This window comes from Salvelinus namaycush, chromosome 10 (genome assembly GCF_016432855.1).
Source record: "Salvelinus namaycush isolate Seneca chromosome 10, SaNama_1.0, whole genome shotgun sequence".
Taxonomy (NCBI): Eukaryota; Metazoa; Chordata; class Actinopteri; order Salmoniformes; family Salmonidae; genus Salvelinus; species Salvelinus namaycush.
In genome coordinates, this window is record NC_052316.1 from 36,350,213 (window position 1) to 36,372,135 (window position 21,923).

The 21,923-nt window shown below is 45.2% G+C and overlaps 1 protein-coding gene across 3 annotated transcripts in view; it reads right to left on the minus strand.

Annotated features, from left to right (window-relative positions):
• Positions 1 to 21,923, minus strand: part of LOC120055000 (collagen alpha-1(XXIV) chain-like) — a 234,981-nt gene that overhangs the window by 13,991 nt on the left and 199,067 nt on the right. For 2 of the 3 annotated variants that reach the window (XM_039002817.1, XM_039002816.1), the window contains 8 exons: positions 17,462 to 17,569; positions 10,548 to 10,655; positions 10,206 to 10,313; positions 6,845 to 6,898; positions 6,523 to 6,585; positions 3,250 to 3,303; positions 2,524 to 2,559; positions 467 to 502 (listed from right to left, as the gene is read on the minus strand). In XM_039002817.1, coding sequence (XP_038858745.1) covers positions 467 to 502; positions 2,524 to 2,559; positions 3,250 to 3,303; positions 6,523 to 6,585; positions 6,845 to 6,898; positions 10,206 to 10,313; positions 10,548 to 10,655; positions 17,462 to 17,569 — 567 coding nt within the window. Of the gene's footprint in view, positions 1 to 466; positions 503 to 2,523; positions 2,560 to 3,249; positions 3,304 to 6,522; positions 6,586 to 6,844; positions 6,934 to 10,205; positions 10,314 to 10,547; positions 10,656 to 17,461; positions 17,570 to 21,923 lie in introns of those variants that run through there. The other variant, XR_005477653.1, reaches the window with a different exon arrangement.

Genomic DNA, 21,923 nt, shown 5'->3' on the forward strand with positions numbered 1-21,923 from the left:
TGTTTGAGGTTGTGGACAGGTGTCTTTTATACTGATAACAAGTTCAAACAGGTGCCATTAATACCGGTAACGAGTTTAGGACAGAGGAGCCTCTTAAAGAAGAAGTTACAGGTCTGTGAGAGCCAGAAATCTTGCTTGTTTGTTATTGACCAAATACTTATTTTCCACCATAATTTGCAAATAAATTCATTAAAAATCCTACAATGTGATTTTCTGGATTTCTTTTTCTCATTTTGTCTGTCATAGTTGAAGTGTACCTATGATGATAATTACAGGCCTCTCTCATCTTTTTAAGTGGGAGAACTTGCACAATTGGTGGCTGACTAAATACTTTTTTGCCCCACTGTATGTCTTCAAAAGACGACGAACCTCATTCTCTATGAACTGCCATAGAACTGTCAAGTAACTGTAAGTAGTAGGGAACCAGTAAAATAGGTTAGGACATAGTAAGGGGTGGGACACTTACTCTGGGCCCTGGATGTCCCTGTGGCCCCTGGGGTCCCTGATACACAAACACAACAACATGGTGTTACAATGGTGTCCAAGCAATGACATCACAATAAATAGAATATCTGATGCACCTCCACTACTCTCTAGTGCTCTCAAATTCACAAAGATTGCAAAAAATGTATTTGTTGAAATATACACTCAGTGGCCAAATTATTAGGTAGACCCATCTAGCACCGGGTTGGACATTTTGCCTCCAGAACCATCTGAATTATCCGGGGTGTGACGTTCAATCATTGCTCAATTGGTATCAAGGGCCCTAACGTGTGCCAGCAAAACATTCCATAGACTCATGCTGCTTATGCTAAATCCTGACTCTTCCATCAGCATGACGCAACAGGAACCGGGATTCGTCAGACCAGGCAATGTTTTTCCAATCCCCAATTGTCCAGTGTGGGTGATCACTTGCCCACTGGAGCCGCTTCTTCTTGTTTTTAGCTGATAGGAGGGGAACCCGGTCTGGTCGTCTGCTGCAATAGCCCATCCTTGACATGGATCAACGAGTTGTGCCTTCCGAGATGCCATTCTGCTCACCACTGTTATACTGTGCCGTTATTTGTCTATTCGTGGCTCGCCTGTTACCATTCTTGCCATTCTCTTTCAACCTCTCTTATCAACAAGCTGTTTTCGCCCACAGGATTGATGCTGACTGGATGTATTTTTTGTTGTTGCACCATTCTCTATAAACCCTAGACACTGTCATGAGTGAAAAGCCCAGGAGGGTGTCTGTTTCTGAGAAACTGGATCTGGCATGCCTGGCATCGACGATCATACCACGCTCAAAGTCGCTTAGCTTACTCGTTTTGCCCATTCTAACGTTCAATCAAACAGTAACTGAATGCTTCGATGTCTGTCTGCCTGCTTTATATAGCAAGCCACGGCCACCTGACTGTCTACAGGAGTGATCAATTTCCGTGAACAGGTGGTGTACCTAATAAACTGGCCCCTGAGTGTGTGTTGATATTAACATTATACATTTTGTATAAAATAGCTGCTCTAGTCTAAACGATCCTATCATAATCATACTTTACAGTCTGAAGAGCTGAAGAGCTGCAGTCAGTACAAAGGGTTCTGTGTTGAGGGCTCTCTTTGTGTTTCTGTAATGGAGCTCTACCGCCCCCACTGGCTGATGAGGGAACTGACGGCACAGTACTATAGCAGCAGCCTTCTGCAGGCAGCTGGTTCTTATTAGGCCCCTGAGGAGCTGCCTGGAAGTGTGTAAGTTTGTGTGTGTCTGTTTACTGTGTGTGCTTTTGTGTTTTTCTCTCTCTCTCTCTACTGTTTGTGTGTAACTGCCTATGAGTCTCGAAGGGGCTTATAGAGCCGTGAGGATCTTAAACCAGTTTACACGGCAGAGCGTGAGCTGTGAGAATCTTAAGACAGTTTACACGGCAGAGTGATAGGGAACAGTATACTGTACATTAACACGGTCATGGCTAGAAGGGGTCCAGCTTTTGTCAAATTAATGTCAGATTTGACTTTTCGTAGCAGGTTAGGAGAACTTACACAGCAGGTTAGGAGAATTAAAGTAGCAGGTTAGGACAATTAGGTTAAGGTTAGGAAAAGGGTTAGGGTTAGCTAAAATGCAAAAGCTGGATCCCTTCTAGCCATGACCCATTAATCCCCACAGAGTATCACAGCACTAACATTATGACAAGGCATTTCCTGTACACTGCTTACATGAGAGGCAGTAAGGCTCCATGCACAGCCCACAGTGTACTGTAAATCGCTCTGCAACAGCTACTTTCACCATGAGTCTACCCAGGTAGCGTGGTTATTACCTCAGGAAACACTGACCATAGCTACAGTTCACACAAACCAAACAAGGCCACGTAATTGCAGGAGGTGTCATCTATAGTTTATAGATTAAACACCTACGCTGTACTTCACATATAACCTTGTGGTTTTCCAACGCCTACCGAGTGTAGCATAGACTGCTTTCTTTCCAATGGATTATATAACTCTACAGAACGTATTCAGAAAAGAAAACAACCAAGTATTGGATTCAGATCTCACCATTTCCCCATGGCTTCCCTTTGGACCCTTCGGTCCCTGTGGAGGAGAAAATAAGACTTTTAAAATACACTGGTTTCTTTTCAAAGTACAAGTACCCCAATTATTCTGGGTATCCCTCCATTCCATGCAGGTGATGAACAGTACACTGGACATGAGCAGCATAGGTCATCCATGCATGTTCTCCGCTCTGTTTTGGGACAATTTGTCCAGTTCCTTCCATGAGTGGTTGGTTCTTCTAACTCTGTTATTCCTACAGTATAAAGCCCTTCATATAAGCACAACTTACTAGTGACACATCAGGTACTGTAGCAAAGTGTGACTAGACTGGACAGATCTCTATTCCAAACTAACTCCCAGGAGAATTGCAATGATGGAAAGTACCACTTGAGGCTTGAACTTGATTGATTTATGGTTTATGCCTGAGGAGTCATGAATACACACTCTCTCTCTCTAGTCTAGAAAATGTCTGACTTTGACAACAGAGGGGCTTATCAACTCAGGGGATGACCGTTATGGAAACACTCCAGACAGTTAGTTCAACAAAAGCCACATTCACAAGACAGACAGGGCAGAGTGCCCGGTCTTAAAATGGACCATTCCACCTGAACTAACTCTCCCTCTCTCTCTCTCTCTCTCTCTGTCTCTGTGTATAGAGTAAAATTGGCAGATACATAGACAAGCACAAGCACACACGGACATGTGCACACACACACACACTGAACCTACAGGTTTCCCCATTGGGCCGATCATCCCTTCTGGTCCAACAGGTCCACTGAAACCCTGAAACAGACAGATAGAGGAGAGATCAGCACACACACAATTTTTAAACATAATTTATTGCAACAAATCAAATCAAACTTTATTTGTCACATGCGCCGAATACAACAAGTGTAGACCTTACCGTGAAATGCTGACTTACAAGCCCCTTAACCAACAGTGCAATTCAGTGCAGTTCAAGAAGAGTTAATATTTACCAAATAACTCAAGTAAAAAATAAAATATAATAAAAAAGTAACACAATAACATAACAATAACGAGGCTATATACAGTGGGTACCGGTACCAGTGTGCGGCGGTAAAGGTTAGTTGAGGCAATTTGCAGAGGTGTGGACTCGAGTCACATGACTTGGACTCGAGTCAGACTCGAGTCACAAATATGATGACTTGCAACTCGACTTTGACTTTAACACCAATGACTCGTGACTTATCTTGGACTTGAGCCTTTTGACTCGAACTGACTTAATACCCTCCCCAAGCCCAAACATAGAAAATGACAGACGGAGCTTTATTCGACATTTGAAGATGCACAAAGAACGGTAAAGTCGTGGCTAATATAGCCGACAGCTATATCATTCATAACTTTGCCAGTGTTTGCATGTTGGCTAACGTAACGTTAAATCAATGAGCCTCCACACAGTCAGTCAGTGCGGTAACGTGATCATTGCACCCAAGATTGAGCTACAACTGGCTACTACAACTGGCTATCCTGCCTGATGTTACTGCTGTTTTTAAAGCCATTGACATATGTTAGCCTACTGTAACCTGTGTGTGTGTGTTACGGTTGGGCGATTGTGTACAAGCCTACATCGCCCGATTCCATGGAAATATTACGTTTATTTGGAAAGTAATAAATATGTTTTCAAAAGCATTCATGATTTGCGTAAATGTAATATACTAACTATTAATCTTGTTAAAAATATGAAATGGTACTACATTTGGTGAAGAGCACATTATGACTTGTTTAGGACTCGAGACTTGACTTGATACTTGTCAGTCTTGACTTGAGACTTGACTCGGACTTGCCTGTCTTGACTTGGGACTTGAGTGCTAAGACTTGTGACTTGTAAAACAATGACTTGGTCCCACCTCTGGTAATTTGCACATGTAGGTAGGGGTAAAGTGACTGTGCATAGATAATAAACAGCGAGTAGCAGCAGTGTACAGAACAAATGGAGGGGGGGGGGTCAATGTAATAGTTCAGTGGCCATATGATTAATTGTTTAACAGTCTTATGGCTTGGGGGTAGAAGCTGTTAAGGAACCTTTTGGTCCGTTACTTGGCGCTCCGGTATCGCTTGCCGTGCGGTAGCAGAGAAAATAGTCTATGACTTGGGTGACTGGAGTTTCTGACAATTTTATGGGCTTTCCTCTGACACCGCCTATTATATAGGTCCTTGATGGCAGGAAGCTTGGCCCCAGTGATGTACTGGGCTGTACGCACTACCCTCTGTAGTGCCTTACGGTCAGATGCCAAGCAGTTGCTATACCGGGTGGTGATGCAACCGGTCAGGACGCTCTTGATGGTGCAGCTGTAGAACTATTTGAGGATCTGGGGACCTATGGCAAATATTTTCAGTCTCCTGAGGGGGAAAAGGTTTTGTCGTGCCCTCTTCACGACTGTTTTGGTGTGTTTGGACCATGATAGTTCGTTGGTGATGGACACCAAGGAACTTGCTCTCGTGCATGCTTCAGTGTTGCTTGTTTCGAAGCGAGCATAAAAGGCATTTAGCTCGTCTGGTAGGGTCGCAGCACTGGGCAACTCGCATCTGGGTTTCCCTTTGTAGTCCGTAATAGTTTTCAAGCCCTGCCACATCCGATGAGCGTCAGAGCCGGTGTAGTAGGATTCAATCTTAATCCTGTATTGACACTTTGCTTGTTTGATGGTTCGTCTGAGGGCATAGCGGGATTTCTTATAAGTGTCCGGACTAGTGTCGCTCCTTGAAAGTGGTAGCTCTAGCCTTTAGCTTGATGCGGATGTTGCCTGTAATCCATGGCTTCTGATTGGGATATGTACGTATAGTCACTGTGGGGACGACGTCGTTGATGTACTTATTGATGAAGCCGATGACTGAAGAAATATACTCCTCAATGCCATTGGATAAATCCCGGAACATATTCCAGTCTGTGCTAGCAAAACAGTCCTGTAGCGTAGAATCTGCATCATCTGACCACTTCCGTATTGAGCGAGTCACTGGTACTTCCTGCTTTAGTTTTTACTTGTAAGCAGATATCAGGAAGATAGAATTATGGTCAGATTTGCCAAATGGAGGGCGGGGGAGAGCTTGTATGCATCTCTGTGTGTGGAGTAAAGGAGGTCTAGAGTTTTTTCCCCTCTGGTTGCACATGTGACATGCTGGTAAAAATGTGGTAAAACTGATTTAAGTTTTCCTGCATTAAAGTCCCCGGCCACTAGAACCGCCACTTCTGGATGAGCATTTTCTTGTTTGTTTATGGCCTTATAGAGTTGGTTGAGTGTGGTCTTAGTGCCAGCATCAGTCTGTGGTGGTAAATAGACGACTACGAATAATATAGATGAGAACTCTCTTGGTAGATAGTGTGGTCTACAGCGTATCATAAGGTACTCTACCTCAGGCAAGCAATACCTTGAGACTTCTTTAATATTAGACATCGCGCACCAGCTGTTATTGACAAAAAGACACACACCCCCACCACTCGTCTTACCAGACGTAGCATCTCTGTTCTGCCGGTGCATGGAAAATTCTGCCAGCTCTATATTATCTGTGTCGTCGTTCAGCCACGACTCGGTGAAACATAAGATATTACAGTTCTTAATGTACCGTTGGTTGCAAAGTCATCAATTTTATTTTCCAATGATTGCATGTTAGCAAGTAGAACGGAAGGCAGTGGGAGTTTACTCGCTCGCCTACGTATTCTCAGAAGGCAGCCCGATCTGTGTCCTCTTTTCCTCTGTCTTTTCTTCATCCAAATGACGGGGATTTGGGCCTGTTCCCGGGAGAACAGTATATCCTTCTCGTCGGACTCCTTAAAGGAAAAAGTATCTTCCAGTTCGTGGTGAGTAATTGCTGTTATTTTCAGTCATAAGAGACGGTAGCAGCAACATTATGTACAAAATAAATACAAATATAAGTTACAAACAATGCAAAAAAACTAACAAAATAGCACAATTGGTTAGGAACATGTAAAGCGTCAGCCATCCTCTTCGGCACCATCTTAACAGTAAGTGCTGATTCTGTACTTACCAGAATGCCAACAGGACCTTTAGGACCAGGTATGCCTTTGAAACCCAAATCTCCATTTGGTCCCTATGAAAAACACAGAACAAAACACAGAACAAATTCTTAATAACAATGAGCCTACACCAGCCAATTATGCGCCGTCCTTGGGACTCCCAATCACAGCCGGATGTGATACAGCCTGGATTTGAACCAGGGACTGTAGTGACCCCTCTTTCACTGAAACCGCTGCGCCACTCGGGAGCTTAATATATAAGGCCAAAAAGCTCATCGAGGGCAGACAAGGATGGTGAATGTCTGTGGTGATCTCTCAGAGCCTCTGACTCACCTTAGGTCCTGGAAAACCAGAGAAGCCAATCATCCCCAGGTCTCCCGGCTCCCCCTGCAGGCCAGAGAAACAAACACACTCTGGTACAACTGGAACACAAATGAAACACACAACTCAATCACAAGACAAAATGACACAACTCAATCACAAGACAAAATGACACAACTCAATCACCAGATCAAAATGACACAACTCAATCACAAGACAATATGACACTATGACACAACTCAATCACAAGACAATATGACACTATGACACAACTCAATCACAAGACAAAACGACACAACTCAATCACAAGACAATAAGACACAACTCAATCACAAGACAATAAGACACAACTCAATCACAAGACAAAATGACACAACTCAATCACAAGACAAAATGACACAACTCAATCACAAGACATCACAAGTCACAACTCAATCACAATCACAACTCAATCACAAGACGCAACCACAAATCGCTCTGATTTGTGGTTGTTGCCTCAAAAAGGTAGAGTGTGAAGTTAGTAGGCTATGTTATGAAACCTTTAACCTAGTTTCTGTTCCATATTCTCCCTCCTTGTTATGTATTCCAGACAGGGGTTTGGTCTCTGGTTTGCTCTCTGGTTGCCCTCTCATCCATTATCTTGTCTAACTCCAAGGAACCAGCAGACACAGAAACTAGGACATAAGAATGGTGGGTCCCTTATCGGTCAGTCTGGAGACAGTAGCACTGTCTGAGCACCTCCCCCGTCCCATGTCTGTCTGTCTGTCTGTCTGTCTGTCTGTCTGTCTGTCTGTCTGTCTGTCTGTCTGTCTGTCTGTCTGTCTGTCTGTCTGTCTGTCTGTCTGTCTGTCTGTCTGTCTGTCTGTCTGTCTGTCTGTCTGTCTGTCTGTCTGTCTGTCTGTCTGTCTGTCTGTCTGTCTGTCTGTCTGTCTGTCTGTCTGTCTGTCTGTCTGTCTGTCTGTCTGTCTGTCTGTCTGTCTGTCTGTCTGTCTGTCCTCAGCACTGGCAGAAGACGGCCTGTGTTTGCACAGCTAATCACAAATGTATCAGATCAATGTGATTTCTTGAATTGAATGAGTGTTTCTAAATTGCTTTCAACACCTTGGTGTGGGCAATGTAGCTGTGGCAGCCTATCAGACTATTTGGAGGTGTGGCTAATTGGGGGCGTGACTTTCACTGTGTTCTTTTTGCCCACCCGTGAGAGTGTTATTGTGGCCTATTGTACTTGTAATCCAATTTTAAACTAGTACACGGCCAGCATCTGTAATGATACTTGCACAACTGCATGTTATATTAAACAGCCTGATAAGCTTTATGTGTTAAGGTAGCCATTGCTTGGTTATGATATTGTGGTTACTAAATGTGAAGGTCTTCTGTAAAGAATATGTTTGAAAACATTATTTAAAGTTACTGAACAAACTTACTTGTTTAATTTCTAGGGAATTAGTTAAATTGCTTGTAATCCAATTGAAGCAATTTCAATAGGTAATTCCAATGTCAAAAGTAAACTTGGGACAAGATGAAAAAATGGGTTGTATTTACATGAACTATTATTTTGTATTTGTTATTTAATAGATTCAACCAAAGGGGGAAAGTAGTTTGAGTATTGAAAGAAATAGGTAGCAAATTGAAATATAATTTGAAGTCAAATATACACTGCTCAAAAAAATAAAGGGAACACTTAAACAACACAATGTAACTCCAAGTCAATCACACTTCTGTGAAATCAAACTGTCCACTTAGGAAGCAACACTGATTGACAATAAATTGCACATGCTGTTGTGCAAATGGAATAGACAAAAGGTGTAAATTATAGGCAATTAGCAAGACACCCCCAATAAAGGAGTGATTCTGCAGGTGGTGACCAGAGACCACTTCTCAGTTCCTATGCTTCCTGGCTGATGTTTTGGTCACTTTTGAATGCTGGCGGTGCTCTCACTCTAGTGGTAACATGAGACGGAGTCTACAACCCACACAAGTGGCTCAGGTAGTGCAGCTCATCCAGGATGGCACATCAATGTGAGCTGTGGCAAGAAGGTTTGCTGTGTCTGTCAGCGTAGTGTCCAGAGCATGGAGGCGCTACCAGGAGACAGGCCAGTACATCAGGAGACGTGGAGGAGGCCGTAGGAGGGCAACAACCCAGCAGCAGGACCGCTACCTCCGCCTTTGTGCAAGGAGTAGCACTGCCAGAGCCCTGCAAAATGACCTCCAGCAGGCCACAAATGTGCATGTGTCAGCATATGGTCTCACAAGGGCTCTGAGGATCTCATCTCGGTACCTAATGGCAGTCAGATTACCTCTGGCGAGCACATGGAGGGCTGTGCGGCCCCACAAAGAAATGCCACCCCACATCATGACTGACCCACCGCCAAACCGGTCATGCTGGAGGATGTTGCAGGCAGCAGAACGTTCTCCACGGCGTCTCCAGACTCTGTCACGTCTGTCACATGTGCTCATGTGCTCAGTGTGAACCTGCTTTCATCTGTGAAGAGCACAGGGCGCCAGTGGCGAATTTGCCAATCTTGGTGTTCTCTGGCAAATGCCAAACGTCCTGCACGGTGTTGGGCTGTAAGCACAACCCCCACCTGTGGACGTCGGGCCCTCATACCACCCTCATGGAGTCTGTTTCTGACCGTTTGAGCAGACACATGCACATTTGTGGCCTGCTGGAGGTCATTTTGCAGGGCTCTGGCAGTGCTCCTCCTGCTCAAAGGCGGAGGTAGCGGTCCTGCTGCTGGGTTGTTGCCCTCCTACGGCCTCCTCCACGTCTCCTGATGTACTGGCCTGTCTCCTGGTAGCGCCTCCATGCTCTGGACACTACGCTGACAGACACAGCAAACCTTCTTGCCACAGCTCGCATTGATGTGCCATCCTGGATGAGCTGCACTACCTGAGCCACTTGTGTGGGTTGTAGACTCCGTCTCATGTTACCACTAGAGTGAGAGCACCGCCAGCATTCAAAAGTGACCAAAACATCAGCCAGGAAGCATAGGAACTGAGAAGTGGTCTGTGGTCACCACCTGCAGAATCACTCCTTTATTGGGGGTGTCTTGCTAATTGCCTATAATTTACACCTTTTGTCTATTCCATTTGCACAACAGCATGTGAAATGTATTGTCAATCAGTGTTGCTTCCTAAGTGGACAGTTTGATTTCACAGAAGTGCGATTGACTTGGAGTTACATTGTGTTGTTTAAGTGTTCCCTTTATTTTTTTGAGCAGTGTAATATATAAGAAATTTTAAAGGTGGCATTGAATCATATATTTGCTTCTGAGCTGTTTATGGCAAATATATGATGCTGTGAATAACCTGTGACCAGTTAGCGGAGCATTGGTGAAATTCTACAATGGCTAGATGGACGCTGGACACTCACTGGTTGTCCTTTGAGTCCTGGGTGTCCTATCCTGCCTTGGTCTCCGGATGAGCCCTCCATGCCTTTGATTCCCGGGGTCCCCCTCTCTCCTGCCAAGCCAGACTCCCCCTGGAAACAATACATAGGGGTCAGAGGTCACAGGGTAGAAGATGGGACTGGCCTGGTCCCAGATCTGTTTGTGCTGTCCTGCCAACTCCACTGGTCATTGTCATGCACAACACTATAGGAGTTGGCTATATAGTACAGATCTGGGACCAGGCTAGGGTGGTACTGTAAAGTTAATGGTGAGGGGTCATAGGGTGTGGGGTGAAGAGGGTACTGGGTGTAGGCTAAGTAGATTACCTTCTCTCCAGCAGGCCCCCTCTCTCCGACCAACCCAGGTAGACCAAGTTCCCCCCTGGGACCAGGTAGTCCTGTCGACCCCTCCTGCCCCACGGTGCCACGCTGGCCCTGACAAAAGATAGCACAGACAGTCAACATGGGCACACTAAATCATTGTTGACATGCTGTAAGGTAAGCATGAAAAACACTGCTAATCAAATGGTATGTTGTCAAGTGACAGTGACATTCAATCAGCACTGATTCATGGCCTAGGCCTTTGAAAAGTAAAATACTTAATGGTCAGACATTTGCTTATAAAACGTCAATACAAATGACTGACTGTTGTTGAACTGTTACAGTGCGCAGAGCCGCCGGCGACCACAATAATTTCCTGTTCCATCAGTGGGCCAGCGGCAGCCCAGGTTGAGGAGAGGGGAGTCAGTCATATTAGAATAACAGATGGAATGAGCCGTGGCCTGCCCGCTGGCCGTAAGTACAGCAGCGTCTGTTAATGTCTCGCCTCGCCGGCCGTGAGGCGTAAGGATAACTCATGTCACCACCGGGATAAAAAATAATCAGGAAGTGGTTTGGAATTACAGAGCTCTAGGTTTGTTGGTAGAACCTCAATCCCCGGGGCTGGAGAGAGGTCTTGCATAAGGAGAGGTACTGTAGCTGTCTCAGTCATTAAATCAGTGGGAGATTTAATTCTGGCCTGGAAATACACGACACACACGCCCATCTGCACTCATTCACACACAACCCACTCAAGTGAGACACATGGGCAATAATGTCCCATCCACCTGATCACAGTAAGGGCTCTGGTCTGAGAACAACTTTGTTCTTTCTCAACCTTAACACGTCTTTTTGACAGACATCTTAACCCTTTAAATCGGTGGGAATTGGCCTATATGGATAGGGCTACATTTACATTTCTTACAGAAGAAATATGAAAATCATATGCATAACCATGGTAGCAATTGAAAGGGAACAGTCTGGAGATAAAGGGAAAATTATTAGACCAAAGATAAGTACACAACAGTTCACCTGAAACAAGACTGAATCCAAACATCTAAACATTACACTGTTGATTTTATGTGCATTTTACATGTACTTTTTGCAGCATTTGTTGATAGCGAAATCTGAAAATACTCTGGATACATTCAGTAACATGATAAAACTATTACTGGAAAATGTGGCGTAGGTGCAAAATAAGACAAAAAAAATGCAAGGATTTGAGTGAGAGGACTAACTGGAGTCTCCAAGTGTCCACACAACTCTCCAAAATGTGCACATTTCCTAACTAATTTCAATGCACTTTTATGACTCAAAGAAGAGTCTTCAACTATAAGGTTATTTTTGAGTTATCTTAGCTGTGCTGTTGAGGAATTAGAGCAAGTACACTTGTAGTTGTTTCATTTGGAACACAACTCTGAATCCCCGCCATCACACAATTACTGTTGTTTGTTTATGCAATCCAAAAACGGTCCATTATAAATCGCAATCTGAGTAAGGTGGGCATGATTTGAAAGCTTGTTCTATTGCCAACATGACTAGCTAAGTTATAAAATACAATCTTACAGTGTTAGGCTTTCACAAGGCAATTTAGAGAAACATATGTTATTTTTGGAGCGCATTAGAAAGGAGTCATGAGTGGATTCAGGTGCGTGTACCGCAGCGACTTTTCTACACAATAAACAAACATAGTGATCATACTGTTCAGAACAACCCAGGGTATAACGCCATGTCATTGTGTAACTGTAAATCAAACATAGTGATCATACTGTTCAGAACAACCCAGGGTATAACGCCATGTCATCGTGTAACTGTAAATCAAACATAGTGATCATACTGTTCAGAACAACCCAGGGTATAACGCCATGTCATTGTGTAACTGTAAATCAAACATAGTGATCATACTGTTCAGAACAACCCAGGGTATAACGCCATGTCATCGTGTAACTGTAAATCAAACATAGTGATCATACTGTTCAGAACAACCCAGGGTATAACGCCATGTCATCGTGTAACTGTAAATCAAACATAGTGATCATACTGTTCAGAACAACCCAGGGTATAACGCCATGTCATCGTGTAACTGTAAATCAAACATAGTGATCATACTGTTCAGAACAACCCAGGGTATAACGCCATGTCATCGTGTAACTGTAAATCAAACATAGGCTCATACTGTTCAGAACAACCCAGGGTATAACGCCATGTCATCGTGTAACTGTAAATCAAACATAGTGATCATACTGTTCAGAACAACCCAGGGTATAACGCCATGTCATCGTGTAACTGTCACGTTCCTGACCTGTTTTCTCTTGTTTTTGTATGTGTTTAGTTGGTCAGGGCGTGAGTTGGGGTGGGAATTCTATGTATTGTGTTTCTATGTTGGGTTTAATGTGTTGCCTGATATGGTTCTCAATTAGGGGCAGGTGTTTGACGTTTCCTCTGATTGAGAACCATATTAAGGTAGGCTGTTCACACTGTTTGTTTGTGGGTGATTGTCTTCCGTGTCTGTGTATGTCGCACCACACGGGACTGTTTCGTTTTCGTTCGTGTATGTAGTCTGTTCCTGTTCGTGCGTTCTTCGTGTTTATGTAAGTTCACATGTTCAGGTCTGTCTACGTCGTTTTGTTGTTTTGAGTTTATTCAAGTGTTCATTCGTGTTTCGTCTTGTTTAAATAAATATCGTTATGTCTGCATACAACGCTGCATTTTGGTCCGACCCTTACTCCTCCTCCTCGTCCGAGGAGGAGGCATTAGACGAGCGTTACAGTAACTGTAAATCAAACATAGGCTCATACTGTTCAGAACAACCCAGGGTATAACGCCATGTCATCGTGTAACTGTAAATCAAACATAGTGATCATACTGTTCAGAACAACCCAGGGTATAACGCCATGTCATTGTGTAACTGTAAATCAAACATAGTGATCATACTGTTCAGAACAACCCAGGGTATAACGCCATGTCATCGTGTAACTGTAAATCAAACATAGTGATCATACTGTTCAGAACAACCCAGGGTATAACGCCATGTCATCGTGTAACTGTAAATCAAACATAGTGATCATAAACGTTGACACTGTATATGATTTGGAAATGTGAAGTGCATATTTGGACCGTATGGATGTTTGGCTTGCTTGTATGACATCAAAGTGGAATTTATTATAATCCTCAACGTCTCATCTTTCAAAATACGTAGAGTCATCTTAATTTACAGCTTTTCCCTCACTCAGACAACAAAATATTTGCAAAAGTTGCCCAATTACCAGAACGGCAATCAGTCAAAACCCATACAGCGCCGTGAAGTGCAGAGCCAGGGCTCTGACGTCATGTATATAATGTTACCGTACAGTCATTACGTTTCAATTTAGGCGCTTATTAGTGCCCAAAACTGCAATTTTCAACCAGTAGAGGCATGAGTGTAAAAGGCTACCCAAATATAATAAATAAACCCCTTTAGCATTACTACTCTGGCTAAGAGGATTGAGTGGCAAAAGTGCAGCTAATGTACTACCTGCACCCAGTGGAATTAATTAGGGAGAGACCAGGAGAGAAAGAGGAAGCAAGAGAGACAGAGAGGAGACAGAGAGGAGAGAGAGACAGAAGGAGATAGAAAAATACAGAGTGATAGACAGCTAGTGGTCAGACTGTTTGGTCAGTAAGATAATACTAGATTTGGGGGATGGTGGTCAGGTCAGGGGGACACAGAGGCTGGTCTATGCTATGGTCCTCCTCTGTCTCCTACATATTTTCATTAATGACTAGAGTTCCCCTGACACAGGTTAGACCCACAGAGAGACAGAAACAATTACTGCCAGGCATGTACCATTCACTGGTTACGCCATTCAACCAATTCAGAGAATGGACATGGAGGGAGAGGAAGAGAAATAGGAGGAAAGGGAAGACAGAAGAGGAGGAGGATGAAGAAGAAAATGGTGATGATAATGATGAAGAGTTGAACAAGTAGTGGAGGAGGAAGAGGAGGAGGACAGAGTGTACTGTAAAACACTCCGATAGGTCGGCTCTTCTCGGGTAGCTGAAGCAGTAGTCCTGACTGTATTGTTTTCCCTTGGGAGGTAATGTAGTTACAGTATGTGTGTAAAATCACCCTGGTTGTTTCCTGCTGGGATATCCGTCCCTGTGAGAGACAGTCTATGTGTTTTCACCGTGAAGAACTCCCTCCCTAACCGCCTCTGTGCCACCAGACCTGCTTCTTATGTAACTGACAGACAGGGTGGCTAATACTGTCGGTCTGGCTGTCTGGGTAGCAGGGGAAGACTAAAGGACATCCATGCATGAAATACCCACATACTCAGGGCTGCAGACTTTAGTGTCAAGAATCCCATTGATCTCTGACCACAGAAACCCAATCAAATCAAATAAGCCATTTAATGACCAGTCATTTCCTGACGAATATCCTTCAGCACTTTAAACACAGCTGCTGGGAGCAGGATCCGTATTCATTAAGCCTCCCAGTGTGCAGGAGTGCTGAACTAGGATCCATGTCTCCTTTTAGATTAGAATTGCTGGACAGGGTGGACCTGATGCTAGATCAGTATAAGAATAGGCGCCCAGAAGAAGAGGGAGAAGGGAGACTTCCGGCGCCGACAGAGATGGCCGCCTCGCTTCGCGTTCCTAGGAAACTATGCAGTATTTTGTTTTTTTACGTGTTATTTCTTACATTGGTACCCCAGGTAATCTTAGGTTTTATTACATACAGTCGGGAGGAACTACTGGATATAAGAGCAACTTCAACTCACCATCATTACGACCAGGAATATGACTCTCCCGAAGCGGATCCTGTGTTTTGCCTTCCACCCAGGACAATGGATCGGATCCCAGCCGGCGACCCTAAACAACGACGCCGTAAAAGGGGCAGACGAAGCGGTCTTCTGGTCAGGCTCCGGAGACGGGCACATCGCGCACCGCTCCCGAGCATACTACTCGCCAATGTCCAGTCTCTTGACAACAAGGTTGATGAAATCCGAGCAAGGGTAGCATTCCAGAGAGACATAAGAGACTGTGACGCTCTTTGCTTCACGGAAACATGGCTCACTCGAGACACGCTATCGGAGTCGGTACAGCCAGCTGGTTTCTTCATGCATCGCGCCGACAGAAACAATCACCTTTCTGGTAAGAAGAGGGGCGGGGGGGTATGCCTTATGATTAACGAGACGTGGTGTGATCATAACAACATACAGGAACTCAAGTCCTTCTGTTCACCTGACTTAGAATTCCTCACAATCAAATGTCGACCGCATTATCTACCAAGAGAATTCTCTTCGATTATAATCCCAGCCGCATATATTCCCCCCCAAGCAGACACATCGACGGCCCTGAACAAACTTTATTTGACTCTATGTAAACTGGAAACCACATATCCTGAGGCTGCATTCATTGTAGCTGGGGATTTTAACAAGAATAATCTGAAAACAAGACTCCCTAAATTCTATCAGCATATCGATTGTGCTACCAGGGCTAGTAAAAACGAACTTCCGCGACGCATATAAGGCCCTCCCCTGCCCTCCTTTTGGAAAAGCTGACCACGACTCCATTTTGTTGCTCCCAGCCTATAGACAGAGACTAAAACAGGAAGCTCCCGCGCTCAGGTCTGTTCAACACTGGTCCGACCAATCTGATTCCACGCTTCAAGATTGCTTCGATCACGTGGATTGGGATATGTTCCGCACTGCGTCAAACAACAACATTGACGAATACGCTGATTCGGTGAGCGAGTTTATTAGCAAGTGCATCGGCGATGTCGTACCCACAACAACTATTAAAACATTCCCAAACTAGAAACCGTGGATTGATGGCAACATTCAATACTGTACTCTATACCATCTACTGCATCTTGCCTATGCCGTTCTGTACCATCACGCATTCATATATTTTTATGTACATATTCTTCATCCCTTTACACTTGTGTGTATAAGGTAGTTGTTGGGAAATTGTTAGGTTAGATTACTCATTGGTTATTACTGCATTGTCGGAACTAGAAGCACAAGCATTTCGCTACACTCGCATTAACATCTGCTAACCATGTGTATGTGACAAATATTGTATTTGATTTGATTTGAAAAGGAGGGGCAGCCATATTTCAGTCTTCTAAAGCTCCATTTCTCCTGTGATATGTTGATTTACTGGATTACAGGAGTCTTTCCATCCTGGTCGCAGTCTAGCCACAATCACATTAATAATGTGTTGTTGTCTTAATCTACTTAAAGGATTGTTTTTCTTCATTAGTCCACGGTTCCCAAAATGTTTTCAATGTCAGCAGTCAAATTTTCAAGATTTAGGATTTTCAAGAAGTATTCGTTTTGCATCATGTGATGCATTATGCATCATCATTATGATGTGGCAAGTGACACTTTGCTTCTTGAAAATCCAATATCTTGAAAACTTGATTGCTGACATGGACTAATGAAAAAAATACCATAATATCGTTTTTGAGTGTATTTTTCCTTTAATAATGGGATAATCTCATAACTTTATTCAGCCCATTATTCAGTTTGGACATTGTTGGAGATTTACTGTGACGCTAGCTAGTGTTGTGATTGTGTGTAATGTCGCAAGAGAAATAGACGAGTGAGGTTTTTAACGAGGAGACGTGGTAAAACTAAATAAGAAAGGGGTCACTAGATTGTAAACTTTATTCTGATTCAGAGAGCGGGTCAGACTGTCAGCCACAGACATTTAACGATGCTGAGAGAATGGCTCTCTTAAAGTTTGCTTACACAATGTAATAATCCCCTGACTCTTACTGTGACCTACTGTAGAGCACGGACAGGGCAAGAGTTTGTTTATGGACAGATTATAGGGCCCCATTCTGTGTGTGTGTGTGTGAGTGTCTGCAGGCACGGGAATAATTGTAGTGTAGCTACCTGTGTGTGTGTGTGAGAGAGACAGGATATGATGCCTACCTGTCGCCCAGTCTTCCCTGGAAATCCTGGTAACCCAACTAGTCCTGGGGGACCGTCAGGCCCAGCGTATCCCTCCATGCCTCTGGGTCCAAGTAAACCAGCTTCGCCCTGGGAAATACAAAACAACAATATCAAACTCAATCTGTTGTGTCTCCATGACAATACTTGTAAAGGCATTAGTTATGGGCACTAACGTGAATATTCAGGTCTTAGCCAGTTGAGGTCACTTCTAACTAATGCATTTTATCCAACCACCTACACTACGATACACTACCGCTCTAATCTCCCAACCTTTCCCAGTCCCCCACGGCCTTCTCCCCCCTTAGTTGGCTGTATATAAATCTACCTTCAGAGACATCTGGAATAAAGAGATACATTCCCGACTGGCAGTGATGGCTTGGGATCTATAACTGTTTTATGGAAAATAAAGGGAAGTGCATTTTGACCTCAACATATTGTCATATGCTCTAATATTCTACAGACTGACTATATACAGCACTGAACATTTTGTCCTGCTACTTTAACGAAACAAACCCAATGAAATGTCATGTCATGGAGAGTACATGTACGGGACATTGTTATGGACTTCTCTGTAAATATCAAATCAAATTGTATTTGTCACATGCACCGAATACTGACAAGCCCTTAACCAACAATGCAGTAAAAAAATAAAGAAAAAATAAAATAATTACTAAATAAACTAATGTAAAAAAAGTAACACAATAAAATAACAATAATGAAACTGTCACGTTCTTTCAAAATTGAACCCAGAAGCAGACCAGGACAAGGAGCGTAGGAAGAAGGTGAGTATTTATTTACAAGTAAATGTGAATGGGTAGATATATCCAGGTGGCGTAGCGGGCAGCGGTGGTGAATTGATGGGAGTAAATAGGTGAATCCAATGGAGTAGCGGAATCCTCCGTCGACCAGGCGTGAATGGGGTGAATGATCCGGGTGAGTAATGTTCATGGCTAACGATCCGGCAGGGAATGGAAGTCAGGTCAGAGCTTTTGAAGGGGAGAGATGATGATCAGGACAGGTGTGCAGATTACTGATGGGACACAGGTGCGGGTGAACATCAATCTCCCAACAAGCTAATTCGCCCGGCAACCAGACAGGGTGCGTTCCAGGACACCTGAAACACACTCCAGGACAGACACACAGGCAAACCCAGACTCAGGAAGCGGGATTCGTGACAGTACCCCCCCTCCGACGAACGCCACCGGGCGGACTACCTGGAGCGCCAGGGTGGAGGCGGTAGAAGTCACGAAGCAGGTCGTCATCCAGGATCTGACGCCGAGGAATCCAACTCCTCTCCTCTGGACCATATCCTTCCCAATCCACTAAATACTGGTACCCTCGACCCCGCCGTCTGGAGTCCATGATGCGGCGCACCGTGTAGACAGGACCACCTCCGATCATCCGAGGAGGAGGAGGACGAGGAGGAGGGGGCAACAGCGGACTGAGGTGAACCGGCTTGAGGCAGGAGACATGAAAGGTGGGATGTACTCTAAGAGTTGCAGGCAACTTGAGTCGAACCACAACAGGATTAATGATTCTCTCCACTACAAACGGACCAATGAACTTCGGTGACAACTTTCTCGACTCAGTCCGTAGAGGAAGATCCCGTGTAGCCAACCAAACCTTATCTCCGACCGTATAAGCTGGGGCAGGAATACGGCGACGATTCGCCTGGATCTGATACCGGTCAGACACTCTAAGGAGAGCCTTCCTGGCCCGATGCCAGGTCCGGTGGCAACGACGAATGTGGGTCTGGACAGAGGGAACCGAGAGATCCCTTTCCTGAGAAGGAAACAAAGGAGGTTGGTAACCGTACAGGCATTGGAAGGGGGACATCCCAGTGGCAGATGACGGAAGGGTATTATGGGCATACTCGACCCAGGGTAATTGAGATGACCAAGAGGTAGGATCAGAGGAGACAAGACAACGCAGCGTGGACTCCATCTTCTGGTTGGCTCTCTCCGCCTGACCATTAGATTGTGGATGAAATCCAGAAGTGAGACTGACTGTAGCTCCAATGGCCAAACAGAAAGATCTCCAGACAGCAGAGGTAAACTGAGGACCACGGTCAGAAACAATGTCACTGGGCAATCCGTGGACCCTGAAAACCTCCCTAACCAAGATCTCAGACGTCTCCGTAGCCGATGGAAGCTTGGAGAGAGGGACAAAATGAGCAAACTTGCTGAATCTGTCCACAATGGTCAGAATGACCGTGTTCCCAACAGAAGGGGGCAATCCTGTGACAAAATCCAGGGCCAGATGCGACCAAGGTCGCCGAGGAATAGGTAGGGGGTGAAGAAGCCCAGAGCTGGGCCGATTGGTACTTTTGTTCTGAGCACAAACAGGACATGCGGCAACAAACCTCCGGGTATCTTCTCCCATGGCAGGCCACCAAAATCGTCTGCGCAGTAGCGACATAGTCCGAGCAACGCCAGGGTGACAAGCTATCTTGCTGGCGTGGGACCACTGAAGAACAGCAGAACGGACCGACTCAGGCACGAACAACCGACCGGGTGGACCGTTACCAGGGCCGGGCTGCGTCCGAAGGGCCGCCATCACATCCTCCTCAATCCTCCATGTAACGGTTCCCACGACAACATTCTGGGGAAGAATCGTCTCAGTCTTGGCCCCACTCTCCTCCGTCTTAGAGAACATCCGGGACAGGGCGTCCGCCTTCCCGTTCTTCGACCCAGGTCGGAACGTCAGGGAAAAATTGAAGCGTCCAAAAAACAACGCCCACCTGGCCTGACGGGCGTTGAGACGTTTAGCCGATTGCACGTAAGCCAGATTCTTGTGGTCAGTCCAGACCACAAACGGTTGCTCCGCTCCCTCCAACCAGTGACGCCACTCCTCCAAGGCAAGCTTCACAGCGAGAAGCTCCCGGTTACCCACATCGTAGTTTCTTTCAGCTGGAGAAAGACGACAAGAGTAGAAAGCGCAGGGATGGAGTTTACCGTCAGTGGAGCTACGCTGGGACAGGATGGCGCCCACCCCCACATCAGACGCGTCCACTTCAACAACAAACTGACGGGAAGTGTCAGGTTGAGAGAGAATCGGGGCGTTGGTGAATCGGCTCTTCAAGTCCAGAAATGCTCGGTTTGCCTCAGGAGTCCAACAGAAATTTCTGGTGCAAGACGTCAGGGCAGTTAAAGGGGCGGCCACCCGGCTGTAATCACGGATAAACCTCCGATAGAAGTTCGCAAACCCCAGAAATCTCTGGAGCTGCAATCTCGTACCGGGCTGGACCCAATCCCGAACCGCCCAAACCTTCTCTTGGTCCATCTTGATCTCTCCCCTGGATATGATGTACCCGAGAAATGACGTCGTGTGGGCGTGAAAATCACACTTCTCAGCCTTCACGAACAGACGGTTCTCCAATAACCGCTGCAGGACCTGCTTGACATGCAGAACGTGGCTAGAAAGCTCCTTCGAGAAGATGAGGATATCATCCAGGTAAACGAACACAAAAATTCCAATCATATCTCTCAGAACGTCATTTACCATACTTTGGAACACAGCCGGAGCGTTGGTCAGTCCAAACGGCATCACTTGGTACTCAAAATGTCCCATCGGAGTATTGAACCCAGTCAACCACTCGTCCCCCTCTTTGATCCGAACCAAATGATACGCATTACGTAAATCAAGCTTCGTAAAAACCGTAGCACCCTGTAAGGAATCGAAAGCCGAGCTCATCAAGGGAAGGGGATACTTGTTCTTGACCGTAATATCATTCAACCCCCGATAATCAATACACGGTCGAAGAGAGCCATCCTTCTTGCTCACAAAAAAAAATCCTGCTCCCAGAGGTGATGACGAGGGCCGAATGAGACCTGCAGCTAGAGACTCCTTGATGTAGGTCTCCAAGGCCTCACGTTCAGGTCGAGAGATACTGTATAACCGTCCCTTGGGAAAGGCAGCTCCAGGAAACAGATTAATCGCACAGTCATAAGGTCGGTGGGGAGGAAGGGACAGAGCCTTCTGTTTACTGAATACTTCACCCAACTCGTGATATGTTTCTGGAACCAGAGACAAATCAGGAGGAGCAGAGTCACTGACCTGACTGGAAACAGCAGGAGAACAGGCAGTCCTAAGGCAGTTAGCATGACACTCAATGCTCCAACTAGTTACCTTACCCGTCACCCAATCAAACGAGGGATTGTGTTCCTTCAGCCAGGGGTAACCAAGAACCAGAGGAACATGGGGCGAGGACAGAATGAGGAAGGAGATCAACTCTGAATGATTCCCCGACACCAACATCTTAACCTCATAGTGATCCGTGCCAGACTACTCCCGTTCAGAGTGGTTGCTTCAATGGCTTCCGGCAATTGCTCCTTGGAAAGCCCCAGCTGTTCCACCAAGTCGGCATCAATAAAGCTGCCATCGGCACCTGAATCGATAAGAGCGTTCATCTCTAATCTCTGATCCTTATTCATAAGGGTCG